Here is a 14,345-nt window from a genome sequence, read left to right as displayed (position 1 = left end):
GGCTTGTCTGGCTTAAAGAATTTCCCGAAAGGGATTAATAAAGTAATTCTGATTGTCTCTGCATTGGAAACCAGTGGTAAACTGTAGTGTTATTGTCACTAATATCATTTCTAGGTCCCCCTTAAATAAAGGGGATCTAGAGCAGTTCCAGAATCAGTCCACACAAACAAGCTCAGAACCTCCTAGATAGAAACTCATGGTAGAATAAGAGACGATACCCTTAATGACAGGAAGTATAGTTGGGATGGTTCAAAATGAAGCTTTTAGACCTAATAACATAGTTCTAACTATCAAGCATGGTGGTGGCAGCATCATCTTGTGGGGTTATATATAAAATATTGCTTCATGACATTTCATTTGTTGCCTTTAGGTCTCAAATGAACAGTTAAAAATGGTACATTTGAACAGAACCAGACTGTAAAGTTGGGGCTGATATTTTTACTTTTGACAGTCAGTAAACATTTTAAAAAAGGTAAATTTTAGGTAAAAAATTCTGGTCCTTGGGTGCCAATGTCCTACAACTTCTAGAGGTTTCTTTTATTTAACACAGCTAAAGCAAACAGTAAGATCTTTAGCAGGATTCTGGAGAACTTGTCTGCATGCTGAGGATATGATTTAGCCATTTGACACCAGTGTGTTCAACCAGAGCGACGTCAAAAAGTTAGAAATCAGCCATTGATGATTGGAGTTATACACCCATGTTCTAGAATTTTCTGTTGCAGTATTAAACATATTAGATTTGGGCATTAAAAGGCTAGTACACAAACATTCAGGACTATTTTAGGTTTGTTGATTAAATAAATAAATAGATGAAAAAAAAAAAAATTCAGACACTCTTATCCAGATTTAAATTACCCACCCCTTCATTGGACTTGCCTAAATTATAATGCCAGAATTGGAAACATTTCACAAAACCTAGACAAACAGACCAAAACGCCATCACGGCAAATCACACGGTGATATGGCACACCGTCGATCGTAAGCGGTGTCGTCACTTTCCTCACCGTCGCTCACTTCGCCCAGAGCTCGCTCTCTGTCCTCCTCCTCCTCTGTTTCACTTTCTGGTCTCAGTCGCTCCCGTTCCCTGTCCCGTTCCCTGTCTCGCTCTCTGTCCCGTTCCCTGTCTCTGAGCCTGTCACGTCCCCTGTCCCACTCCCTGTAGCTTCGTGGTAATGTGGAAATCTGAGTTCAGAAAGAAAGACATGAGATCACTGTGCGCTGACAGACCTACACAAATATTTACTTCTAATATGTAGCATAGGTAGGTACCTGATTATCATGGCTAGGCAGGGCAGAGTAGCCCGGCTCCGTCCTGCGGAGGAGGCGTGGTGAGTGAGTACGGAAAGGCCGAGGGGAATGGGAGCAGACGGATCGCGGAGAGGGAGAACGCACGGAGTGTGGGGATGGTGATCGGATAGAACATGAAGGTGAGTACGTGGCAGACTGGGAGAGAACATGGCTGTGATGGTTTTGTTTAGGTGGGCGAGGGGAACGAGGTGGCAGCTCAGGAGGTTTGAGGGGGTCTACCAGGTCCATTTCGGTAAGGATCGGCGGAGGAGGGATGAAATCTAGCTCCTCCTCTGTCGGGAGCATTTCTGCCGCATCAAGTTCAGCAAGTTCCGCCTTTGACAAGTGGTCCACGATCCCAGCACCAAAAGAATCACCCACCACATTGATGGAGGTACGCATTCTGTCTCTGAGTGGACATAAAGAAAGGGTTATGGCTTTATAGGTTCTGATAGAGCAATCAGCAACACAGGAGGTAGACCTGTAGATTTATTTAAGCCAACACATTAAAAAATTGATTTTTAATGTGCAATGATGTGCAGTACAATGAAATTTGATCTTAGCATTAAATTGATCCATTTGGGATCAGATAAGACTCAGATTCATGCTTTCATCCAGAAAAGATCCAAAAAAGTTAAAAAAACAATCCACTGGACTTTTTTTTCCATGTTTGATGACATTTCTCTTCCCATCCAGGAAGCTTTTTCAATTGAAAATGTCAAAATTAGCGTAGAGTTTGAGGCTTTATAGATTGGATCAAAACAAAACCATATTTTTGGCTTAGAAAACATGCAAATTGAACTGGAAGAGTGGGTCCACCCCTTACTAATTGGGAGTCATTTGGGTTCTTTGTTAGCCTGCAGAAGCAAATACTGTTCTATGTCTCTGAAAGGGGGGTCGTTAGGGGGGGTTGTTGGCCTGGCTGAACAGGCAAGATGTTCTGGTCCCCTGTATTGGGTTGGGGGTTTTGATGATAGCAGGAAGGAATGTTGTTTTTTTTACTTTTCTGGAATTACAATGACCTGGAGGACTTCTTCACCAACATGTCAACTGTTAAGCATGAGAGAGGATCTATAGTGCCGTGGGGCTGTTTCTCTTCAAATGAAAGCAGGAACCTCTTTAGAGTGTACGGATCATTAATTGTTTATGACAACAAATTTTTAAAAATTGTATTTTTGAGGAAGAATGATTTAAAGCATATAGACACACACAAAATCTACATATTTTCATGACCTCCTTAGTCTCCGGAAAACAATAAAACTGAAAACATGAGATGTTATCAAATTAGATCTTAATAAATTATTTAAAGAATAAAGGTCAAAAATCCGTGTCTCTGTTTCATCCAACTTTGTGAAATGTTTTGGGAAAACATAGAACTAATTGCATTGCTACACTGAATGAATATTCTCAAGTCAAAGATAAACTTCAAATTGAGCTGTGTTAGCTTAAAATAATGCAATAAAATGCATTTACTGAAAACTTTCTCCCAGCAGAGCCAGTAACTGCAGAGGATGCATGAAACAGAGCATTGACTTATTTTTATTCCCTGCTCATCAGACACCTTACTCACAGCAGCCAGTCAACAGCGATCAGCAAACTGATGTCCTGAGTGGGCAGGCCGACAGCTGTCAGGATCAGCAGCATGGTCACCAATCCAGCACTGGGAATACTGGCGGCTCCAACGCTGGCCAGGGTGGCGGTCATACTGGGGCAGAAAAAAAAAATGTTTCAAATCCCACAAAAAGAAATGTATGGTTGTTTGACCAAGAACTCTAGGCAATGTGTTTTAACGTGCAAGCACCCTAACATAACATTCTTGGTTTTATTTAGGGTTGCTGTTGCCTCAGCATCAGCCACAAACTCATTTGTTTGCTGGCTTGGACCTATCTGTTGAGAACAGATGAAATGATGAGATTCAAATTGAACATTTCTCTGAAGGGTCCCACAAAATCAGAATAAAATAAATAATGAGTGCAATAGCTAATCAGAGCATGAGCCTTTAAAGCTGACTTAGCATTGTTGAATGGCTGCCATTGAACCCCATTAGCCATTACTTTATTAACTTTAAAATTCTATTAAAGACACAGAATGATAATGGAAAATGGGGAAAAGTTTACTTCTTGAGAAAAAAAAGATGGTCTACACTCCTTAAATGTTGTTTCGCTATTAGCCAGTAAGCCAAATAAAAAATAACCATCTACAGGGCTGCCAACTTTTCACCAAACCTTGGAGTGAGATTATAGATGCAGCTATAGGTTGTAGGTTTTAAGAGGATTAAACTAAAACAAAGTGGCAAAATGTGGAATTTTTGGTAACACAGTAAATGTTACTGAGCAACAATGAGTGATCTGTAGTTATGTAGAAAATTTTTCGCACAACATACATTATTTTCTAAATTCTGGTGATTTTCAGAGAATTGAAGTCGTGAATAATGAACCCTACTAATATAGATGAATCTTAAATATACTGTAAACTTAGAATTTCACATCTTTGTTAACTAATTATTCTATGCAGTTAAAGTAAAATAAACAACGGGGAACTAATAAGCTATTACTGGGTTTCTGGCACTAAGACAGGAACCAAATCGAATTCCTTGCAAACTACACTGTGTATGAATATTTGGTAATAGGCTAAGGATTAAAAATTTTATTATATTATTAGTTTCTTTTTTACTATTGACAAAACAGCTAAACAATTCAGACCATCTAGGAGGCTGTAGAGTCTATAAAAACTCTCCATGACACAAAACAGAACTTCTCTAGATGTTTAAATTTGGTAGATGTGATGGAAATACATTTTTTAAACATATTCAATAGACCAAAATAAGGATAAAGGAATAAGATAAGTAAAAAAAAAAATAAATAAGAACAACTGTCTGGTTTCTCTATGAATCCTGGATGACGGAATCATTCTGCACATCCTCTTATGTGATTGGTCTTTTCTTGGGTGGCAGATTTTTTTGAAAAATAGAATACAATGGCTCTTTTTTCTTTTTTGTGGACCTCCTATGGGTTTGTGAGGCAAATTTAAATATGTGTGTTGGTTTAATAAGTCCTAAAATCCAATCTGAGATTAATAAACTAGACTGAGCAATAATCATTCAACTTGTGAGTAAAACGTGGACTAAACCTGGGACTAAATCAGGTGGCTAAATTAGAGAAAACAATGATTAAAGCTCACAAAAAAATCACTAGGTATAGAGAAAACGATTTGATTTCACATATTTCATGCTTGCTCATCATTGACAGGTTCTTTCAACCTGTGTTATTCAAACTAGACTTCTATCTTCCAGGTCCCTGAGTGAAGCTCTAGTATCAGCTCTCTCAGTCCACTGGATCTCCCCATAAAACTCTGGATACCGTCTCACTAACCATTAGTCTACAGACTGACCAACTTCATCTATCTTCACTCCACCACCACTTTCAGGCCTGGGGGGGGAAACAGCCCTGTTCTTTACTCCTATTCATGCATATCAATCAAAATTCAGCCCTATGTTTCCTGGCGAAGGTCTGAGCGCCAAAGACTAAGTAATTGTTTCAATAAATTTCTTCTAATTGTCTTTTTTCTCCATGTGAGTTTTTTTTAGATTGAACTGTCATAACTAACAGAGTTAGCTTAACCAGAATATATCTGCTTGCTTAATCTGTCTGTAATATGCTGTATCTTTGTATTATGAACACTTAATCTTTGATTCAACACAAAACTGTTGTTGTGTTTTTTTTTCAGTTTAGAAAGGCCAATTTGATTAAAGGAACCACATTTTCATAATAAAATAGTTAACTTCATGTTTACGGCAAAGATTGTTGTCACAGTCCTCTTACGTGTACAGCTGGGTGGATGGATGTTCCCCATATAATATATCGTTTTTTAATGGTTTTCAAGATCAAGACAACATGAATAGAGTTATCCTGGTTATTGAGGGAATCCTGGAAGAATCTTAATGTCTGACACAGATCACCAACCACATGGTCTTTATTTTTTAGTATTTTCATCTTACATGCAACCAACAAAACCTTTTGAAACGTTGCTGCTTTTCTGCAATTTGAAAAATGATCATTTCTTTTGATCTTTCACCACAACCCCATTAATCAAATCTGAGGGTTCTGAGTCACGTCTTAATTTTATTCCAACAATCTAAAGCTCTGATCTTCAACTTCAATGTAAGAGGAGGAGTTTCACATCCCATATGGATAATATTTTAACACCATTCTCCTCACACGATATAAAAGCTCCACAGCATGTTTCAAAAATTAGATTGTGGAATTTGGTGGTGAACAGACATTGTTAGAAAAAAATACAATAAAGATTCAAGTGCTGAACATTATTTGTAACCCGCAGCTATAACAAGCTGAGTCCCATCCAAGCAGACTGGTTCCAATTAGACTTAATGTTTAGTCAAAACCTCAGACATGGGAAAAAATGTCTGATTACTTCTTTACAGCATTCATTTTCAGGATTTACTTCACCATTAAGTTCCATATATCACAATAATCTGCCTAAGTCATGCAAGTTTACCAAAGTCGCCTTTCATTTTGTTGACCTTGCTTCAACTGAATGCATATTCATAATAAACCCTAATGTCTCATGCAGAATGCTGCATATGCTCTGGGAATATGGAGCTGCAGTGTTTTTAAATTTATTTAGTTATGCGAAACTTAGCAAATCCTTGTGAAAGTAGCTGCAAATTTAATTTGAACCACAATCAGGGCAAATAAGGTTATCTTAACAACCTTTGACTCCTTTCTGATCCTGCTACTTTAAGTTACAAAAAAAGAAAAACAACGCTTATATTTATTGAGTTTTATCAGGTCTGAACAGAACCAGAGACACAAGCAAAACACTACGAAGGATCCATGTGGGTCACAAAACTATGCATTTGTATAATTTACAGCCCCAGTGTTGTTGTCTTTAGCTCTCATGTAAGGCCATGGCTCCAGCTGTTTGCGTTTACAGCCTTATCCACAGTTTCCTGTGCAATTCTGTTTCTGGACGAAGCAAGTAAATTTTGTCCGAAGCATTTTTATGCAACATAATAATGAGGGAATGGTGTCAAATCCCAGAAAAATGCGACGTCTAAAAATCAACAGGATCACATTTGAATGAGTTGCTGAAAAATACATTGAAATGCATCTTTACTGAGGAAATGTTGTGTTAAATCATCATTTTGGTTGTTTTGTATTTACATCTCATACTAAAATAAAGAAATAAAATAAAGTAAATAACTCCCCCGACAGGTTCATCTTTTGTTTCCTCTTCCCCATTTAAATGTTTCAGATTTTGAAACAAAAAAAAGTTTTTACATTTTAGTGCTATTTATTAAGGGTCCAACTCAGGCATGTGTGAAAACATATAAAAGACTTTTTTACCCAGTGTGAAAGCCTTAGCTGCAAAACGTGGAGTAATTAGTTTCCAATGTCTGAAAATTATCCTTAAACATTACTATAGTGGAACTCTAACTCAATTTTCTTTGCAGACTTATTTTAATTGTGCCAAATAGGGTTTTTGTGCATAACAGCCATAGTTATGTTGGATGAAGAACTCGACTTTGCTAGTCCAAAATCTTAATATGGTAGAGTTCTTCAGTTAGGCTGTACACAGAAACGTTCATGGCTCCATTAATTACAAGTCGTGCAGTTATTGAAGATGCTTAACAGTCCCAGATCACGATGGCACCAGTACCATGCTTGACTGTTGGGGTTTTATCTAGATTGCTGTTAGTTTTACCATTTTTAAGGCATGGATGGCGTGTCAGTTTCTGATACGGACGGTTAAGCATCCACCTGATGCAACACATGGATTCATGAGGTATAAGAAGGAGGAGATGACCTTGTTCACGGCTCAATCTTTGCTCAGTCTTTGCCGGACGCTCGCTGACGTTTTTGTGCCAACTCCAAGCCATTTCTCTATCCTGTTGTGACCTGACCTGGAATAAACGCTGTTACTTTTTTACTCCTGTTTTATAGTCCTTTTTATATTGTTTTACCCAGTTTGAGTTAAGAGTAGTAAATAACTTGTTCCTAGGTAAAGAACCGGTAGGGAAGTTCCGGGGTGCAGCTGCCTTCAGGGTGACCTATCTTCCATATTAAACATAACAGGACCAAGGCTTCCGGAGCATGGTTTGGTAAAATAAAAAACAAATGCTCTGTTCTTTGGCTCTAATTTTGGTTATGCCCCTGGATTTTTATTGGGGATTTTTTTCCCTGTGTCTTTTGAGTTTTGAAGACAAACTAATGCAACTCAGACCTGCAGTGCTTTAAATGTTGCTCTGATTTCCCTCTCATATACTTTCTGCATTTGCTGTTAATTGCTCTTACTGTGGTTTACATGAGCAGTGAAAGATCACAGTCATGAACTTCTTCTGCACCTTCTTCTTTTTGACAATTGAGTCGGTGTAACAAGTACATTTCTCCACTGTGAGATCAATAAAGTCAATTAATCAATTAACTTTATTTTCCTCTATTGTGGAATTGCTTTAGCTTAAAGTGTGATGCCTTTCTGCTTGAGACGTTAAAATCAAATGCATGTTATCTCACTGGTTTTTTTTATTTATTTCTTGAACTCCAATTCAATGACTCAATGGAATAAGCTGGCTTTTCCTTCTACATAAAAATTCATCTGCTATGGTTTGAATTAATTGTCTCAGTAAGGTGCCTTGAGATGACATGAGTTGTAAAAAGTCGCTATATAAAAAAAAGCGAATCAAACAGAACTAAATTATAAAGGTCAAGCTGAGTCAGGACACAATGCTGTTTGGAAATTCAACCAAAAATGAGGACTGATATATAACGTGGGTTAACTATACTTTTACAAAAGGTCAAGCTTGGTTTAGATAGTTTTATTCTCTATAATGTATTAAATCTTCATTTTGTTTTTCATATTTACAAAGATTATCCTTATCTGATATTATAATTAGTATGATCGTTATTAAGTTATATGTAAAAATAGTCTTAGTAATTTTCTTCCTATGAGTTATTCACACTGGTAAAGAAGTGTCTTTAATACAAAGTAGCCCCAGTCTAATTTCTGTTGGTTAAGGCTTAAGAACATGAATAGGGTTTCTATAGTAAGCCTTTGCCTGGGAGCATAAACTGATGCACCTTAGATTTGATCGAGAAATTTATGAAAACTTTAGCTCTTCGTTGATGTTCATAAATAATAAGTCTGACCCGATCATACAGTTTAACTTTGCATATAATCTATATGTCTTGGGCTGCTGTTTTGGAAAGATTTACCTCCAAGTTAAATTCTAATAGACACACAGTGACAAACCAAAGACATATTTCATTGTCAGAAGCAGAATTTTATAGAAGCCCTGGAAATGTGTGGGTCCAAAGGGCTGGTTATACTGCTGCAGCAGTGTGTCGCAGTGAGTTTGTTGCAGATCTTTTTGATTTAAGGCTGATTTATTCTCAGAAACCAGGTCATTTGCATGTGTGTCGCAGTGAACGCCCGCCCCTTTTGCAGACACTCTGGTGCACTCCCCAAAATTGTAGGTGACCGCAGACAGTGCCGCAGAGAGGAGGCCTCTGATTGGTCAAATCTACATCCGCTTTACACTATGCATATTTCCTGTTTGGTACCTTACTTGTTTGTTTGTGCATTCTGGAAAGCAACTCGTGAAGTTGGACCAGCTAGAAGAGCGAGGTGTGCGAGAATGCTGGGACCCTTTTACCATCCGCTCTTTTTCGCTCTTATGTCCCTCTGCTGTCACACAAATTTGCCCCACTTCCTCACCGCCTCGGCCATATTCTAGACCCACAGCTAGTTCATGATTGTCCCTCTTGTGTTGTGGTGTGGAATAACATAACGCAGACCACACTTTAATATTGGGCATAAATCAAAAATATCTGCATCAAGCTCACTGCAACACACCGCTGTGGGAATAGAACTAGCCTTTTATGCCCAATATTGAAGCGTGGTCTGCACTATGTTATTCCACGCCACAATGCAAGAGGGACAATCATGAACTAGCTGTGGGTCTAGATACGGTGGTGAGGAAATGGGGGCCAGTTTGTGCAACAACGGAGGTTCAAGAGTGAGGATCCATGTGGAAAAAAGATCCCAGCGTTCTCGTGCACCTCGCACTTCTAGCTGGTCCAACTTTACGAGTCGTTTTCTACAGTGGCGGTCATACAAACAAAACAAGCTGGTAAGGTACCAAACAGGAAATATGCATAGTGTAGAGCAGATGTAGATTTGACCAATCGAAGGGCTCCTTTCTGCGGAACTGTCTCTGGTCACCTACAGTTTTGGAAAGGTGCAGCAGAGTGTCTGCGGAAGGGGCGGGGCACACACGCAGACGACCTGGTTCCTGAGTATAAATCAGCCTTAAGTAAGACCGAAACATCTGTAAAGAAATATTAAACTAAATAGGTTACTATTCATGAAAGCAACCAGGAGATGCTGTCTGTTTGCATGTGAAAGTAAATGGATCAAAAAGTAGTTTATAGAATCATTAAATCTCACAGGGTGCACTTTACTTTCAACGATTTAGCTAATCCCTGAAATGCTCTGCACTCCTGTCCTTGCTCCTCCTTTTTAAAAACTATCTCAACTAATCCTGTGGGGTCTGGTTTCTGCGCTCCCTGCCTCACCCATTCAATGTCAATATATTTCAGCGATAACTAAAGATAGTTAAAATGATCCTTTTAATGAAAAATGACCGCAGTGAGTAATGATTCTCCAACTCTGCCAAGAAAGATGTTTATATGGCAATAGAGGCCAACAAGCAATATAACTTTTGAGAAAATAAATAATAAAAATAATAATAAAACAAAACCCAGACTGCTTTTTTTGCCTAGCTCAGCAGGCCAAATGTGGTGTTAAATGGTTATAAAAATTGATTACTGGTTTCTGGTAGCAGAAGTAACTGAAACGGCCTTAGAAAATCATCCAATCCTTAATAGATGTGGAGTTTGGCAGCACATTTAATATCTCAAAGCATGGAATTTAACAAGCAAACCACAGATGGCACAAATATACAGCTGACTGGAGAAAATATGGGAATATTTAATTTGGAATAAACAAAACAAGTTGTAATTGTATTAGAATGAAACAGCAATGATCTGCCACTGAATACTGTTTTCAATTAAAGAGATTTGGTTTCAGCAGGGATTTGTTGTGGCAACAGATGACCCAGCCCATTAAAAGTTTCTACAATTCTCCTATACTGCGTATTTATATGCACATTTTGCACCTTGGTGTAAACAGTTGATTATAATAATAACAAACATTGTAAGCGGCAGACAGTAATTTAGTCCTTATATAGTGCCATGCAAAAGTACTTATACCCGTTGAACTTTTAAGGTTTTAGTTCAGTTTTAACCACATTTAACCACATATCAAGTGAGTTTTATTGAAAAATAAAACACATAATTGTGAAATGTGAAAAATCAACACATAATTATACATGGTTCCCCAGCATATATATTTCATGAGGCGATAATTTGAAGTCTTGCCGAAGATTGTTATTTTGATTTAAGTTTGAACTCTGGTCCTTCTGAGACATTATTTTGTTTTTACCTAAACCATTTCTGATATGTTTGCAGTGGTTTTTCTGCTGGAAAGATCTTCCACGTCAATAAAAAAAACTGGGAAGTTCATAGTTTAAGCATGTTCAAGAGTGTGTATGTTTGAATTTAATATAAAGCAGAGAGTATAAATGTTTTAGATCAACCATTGTTATTTTTTTATGAGATCTTAAAATAGGCAACATTAATAGTTAACTCTTTGCTTGCTTCATTTTCTGACGTTTCTGTTTTTGTTTTTTTCAGCATGACTGATGTTTTGTTGGAAAGTGTAAAAAAAAAAGGAAAAAAATAGGAATGTATTGACTTCTGCATGAACGAGGTGGGGAAGATGTCAAAGTCTAAAGAAACACTTCAGAAACCCTGAACTCTGGCAGCATGGGATGGGTGAAAGGAATAAAGAATGATTCAAGATTTACTTAAAATTGTATGTTTGTATAATATATACTAGAAATATATAATATATATTTGTGTGATACACTCTGCAAGATAATCTTGTTTTTTTTTAATTAGCTTATAACTTATGAAGTTTGTGGTTTTTTTTTTGCTTTCTGTGTTTAACCATTACATGCAAACAGAATGTGGCATTTACACATAAGAAATAATTGAATATTTTTATTATAAATCATTTATTAATTTTAATTTTAAGATCATTTCATCCATCAGCCATTTTGGGATGTCTTGCATCATTAAGCCTCCAATCACAGGTGATTGATACTTAGGAAAACTTGTTTTTTTCCTTTGGAACACTAAGGACATGGAGAGTTGGAGCGTTTCCTCCTTTATTCTTACCTGACTGTGACAATCTGTCCAGCATCCAGTGCAATGTCGTTCATCTGGGCAATAAAGATGGCTGCCACAGCCTCATACAAGGCTGTGCCATCCATGTTGATGGTGGCCCCTATGGGAAGCACGAAGCGAGTCACTCGCTTGTCAATCTTAAGGTTTTCCTCCAGGCAGCGGAAGGTAACCGGCAGTGTCCCTGCACTGAAGAAAAAGGGGGGGAAACCCCGCAAAACAACCCGGTGCAGGAAATAAGTGCCAATTTTTAAAAGATGAGGAGCAAAGTGTCTATTTGGGGATATAAAATAGGCAGACAGGTGGTGCGAAACATAAGTGCAGAGGTGGGGAGGAAGGTGAAGGGGTAAAGCAGACATAGCAACAAATAAAAGGCAGTAGAAATTTGAGTCGGCCAACAGCCTCCTCCTGACAGCTGCTGCAGGCCACTGTTTCAATCCTTCAGTTCATGAATTAAAGGAATCTGATTTCTGGCACTGTTAAGCTGTGGTCATAATATAATTAGACAAAATGTTGATAGGATTACCCGATTTCACTAAAACCTCAGCGTTGTGCTGAAATGATATTTGGTTCCAGCAGATTCCCAGGCCAAATGTGTGCTAGATACATTGGAGCCAGTTTGGCTGCTGACAACTAATCCAAAGGCTTAGACATTTACAACATGGGATGTCTCTGACATTGAGTTACTCATGATAGCCTGGACTCACACACATTTAGCTCTGCTGCTCTGCATTGCTAGTGGCGCTGCATGAAGGCTGAATTAAGCCTTTGAGCTTTAAGCTAAATCAGTGATAACAGTGATCAGGAGGCGGTGCTACCTAGTCATTTTAAACAAAGCTGCTGCTTCTTACTAGATGCATGTTTGATATAAAAGAGCAAGATACCAACGCCTGTAATACCTGCTGGCTGTTCCTAAAGCTGTGATCCAAGCCTGGAAGATGCCGGAATAGAAAGCAAATGGGCTTTTTCTGGTGATAGCAAAGAAGATGGCGGGCAGGATCAACCCGCCATGGATCACCAGGCCTACGATGACGGTCACCATGTACATGCCCAGCTGCCTGGCAACCACCTCCAGGTCCCCGATAGCCGCAATTTTACCAGCAATCAGAGAGGCGATGCCGACAGGAGAGTACCTGAGTGCAGTAAAAGGAGTGGAGTTATCCATCCATCCATCCATCCATCCATCCATCCATCCATCCATCCATCCATCCATCCATCCATCCATCCATCCATCCATCCATCCATCCTAGTGTAACAATGGAAACCAGATTGGTGAAGGCAAACACACAAAAAAGGTTTGTACATGCAGATCACTTTGCTCCTTTAAAGACTTGCTCTGCGTGTAAAAACAAGTTTGTACCTTATCTAAGACCTGCAAATCTTCTAAAAATCAGACTCTTTATCGTTCCAGCAGTTTCTAGGTCTACAGTACCTTGAGGTCATCTTCCAAAGGAACATAACCAGGGTCCATACTGATCAGAGGCTATTTCAAGCTCTTCTCAGACAAAAAAAACCCCCAAAGCAAAATAATTATGGTGTAAAATATTGAATTTTACCTCTGGAACAATATCTGAAAAAATATACATTATAGGGATTCAAGCTTGAAATTACAAAAGGCGTTTGAATATCACTACCAGAGCACCCTTCCTTAGAGGATAACAGAAAACTGGACTCTCCTTCCTCAAAAGAATGAGATCCTGGAAATAATTTAAACAGGTTTCAGCTGTACAGTCAAAAGACGTGACCTGTGCAATAAGTTAAGGACCTTGTAGTTCAGAAGGAAATCTGAGAGCCATAAACCTCCAAATAAAAAAGAGTGAGCTCAGGAGACTTAATTTTTTTCCCAAGGAAATCAATAAATATGCCATCTAAGATCCAGAAAAAGTTTTTTTTCTTTCCCAACCAGAAAAAAAACAAGTTTTCATGATGACGTAAGACTGAAATACTGGTTTTGTGAAAGCCACATGGAAGGCAGCTTAGTTTGGGCCATCAGAATGAGATGCTTAAGGTGTTTTCTAACAGAGAAAAATATCTCTGTTATTAGAAAGGAAGATGACAATACTGCTGCTCCTCTGGATAAAAAGGTTTGCTGATCAACAAAATATCACTAGAAGGTTTAAATACAACTTAAAAGCAGTTCATAGAATAGGGAAAATAACATATTAAACCCTTTTACCCATCACCATGAGCTTGAATAGTTTAAGGGCTCCTACAGTGCCCTATAAAAACATTTGTACCTTTGAAATTTTCAAACTTTTTCCACATTTCAGGCTTCAGACGTAAAATAGTAATTCTTTGTGAAAAATCAACAATTGCGACATAATCATGGAGGTAAGCAAAAGTTATTGGATATTTAAAATGTTTTTTACAGATAAAAAAACAAAAAATTGGGTGTGCTAAATTATTCAGCCCCCTTCAGTTAATACTTTGTAGCTCCATCTTTTGCACTGATTACAACTGCAAGTCACTTGGGGTCTGTCTCTATCAGTTTCACATATCGAGATATTTTTGCCCATTCTTCCTGCAAAAGAGCTGGAGCTCAGTGTTGTTGGGTGGAGAGCGTTTGTGAACAAGTTTTATGTTTTTTCCACAGATTATTTATTCGATTCAGGTCTGGACTCTGACTTGACCATTTTAATACCTGGATATGTTTATTTTTTAACCACTCCATTGTCGATTTTGTTTAATGTTTTAGATCATTGTCTTGCTGGAAAATAAATCTCCATCCCAGTC

The 14,345-nt window shown here is 38.1% G+C and overlaps 1 protein-coding gene across 1 annotated transcript in view; it reads right to left on the bottom strand.

The window, feature by feature from the left end:
* Positions 1–233: 233 nt before the first annotated feature.
* Positions 234–14,345, bottom strand: part of LOC107096803 (excitatory amino acid transporter 2-like) — a 21,305-nt gene continuing 7,193 nt past the window's right edge. Inside the window, exons 6-10 of the mRNA XM_015393629.1 lie at positions 12,512–12,745; positions 11,607–11,801; positions 2,858–2,992; positions 1,270–1,696; positions 234–1,182 (exon numbers count right to left, since the gene is read on the bottom strand). Coding sequence (XP_015249115.1) covers positions 940–1,182; positions 1,270–1,696; positions 2,858–2,992; positions 11,607–11,801; positions 12,512–12,745 — 1,234 coding nt within the window. The 3' untranslated portion in view covers positions 234–939. The remainder of the gene's footprint in view (positions 1,183–1,269; positions 1,697–2,857; positions 2,993–11,606; positions 11,802–12,511; positions 12,746–14,345) is intronic.

The sequence above is a fragment of the Cyprinodon variegatus genome, unplaced genomic scaffold, assembly GCF_000732505.1.
Source record: "Cyprinodon variegatus isolate N-32 unplaced genomic scaffold, C_variegatus-1.0 Scaffold24, whole genome shotgun sequence".
Taxonomy (NCBI): Eukaryota; Metazoa; Chordata; class Actinopteri; order Cyprinodontiformes; family Cyprinodontidae; genus Cyprinodon; species Cyprinodon variegatus.
This window is presented reverse-complemented; position numbering and strand designations above follow the sequence as displayed.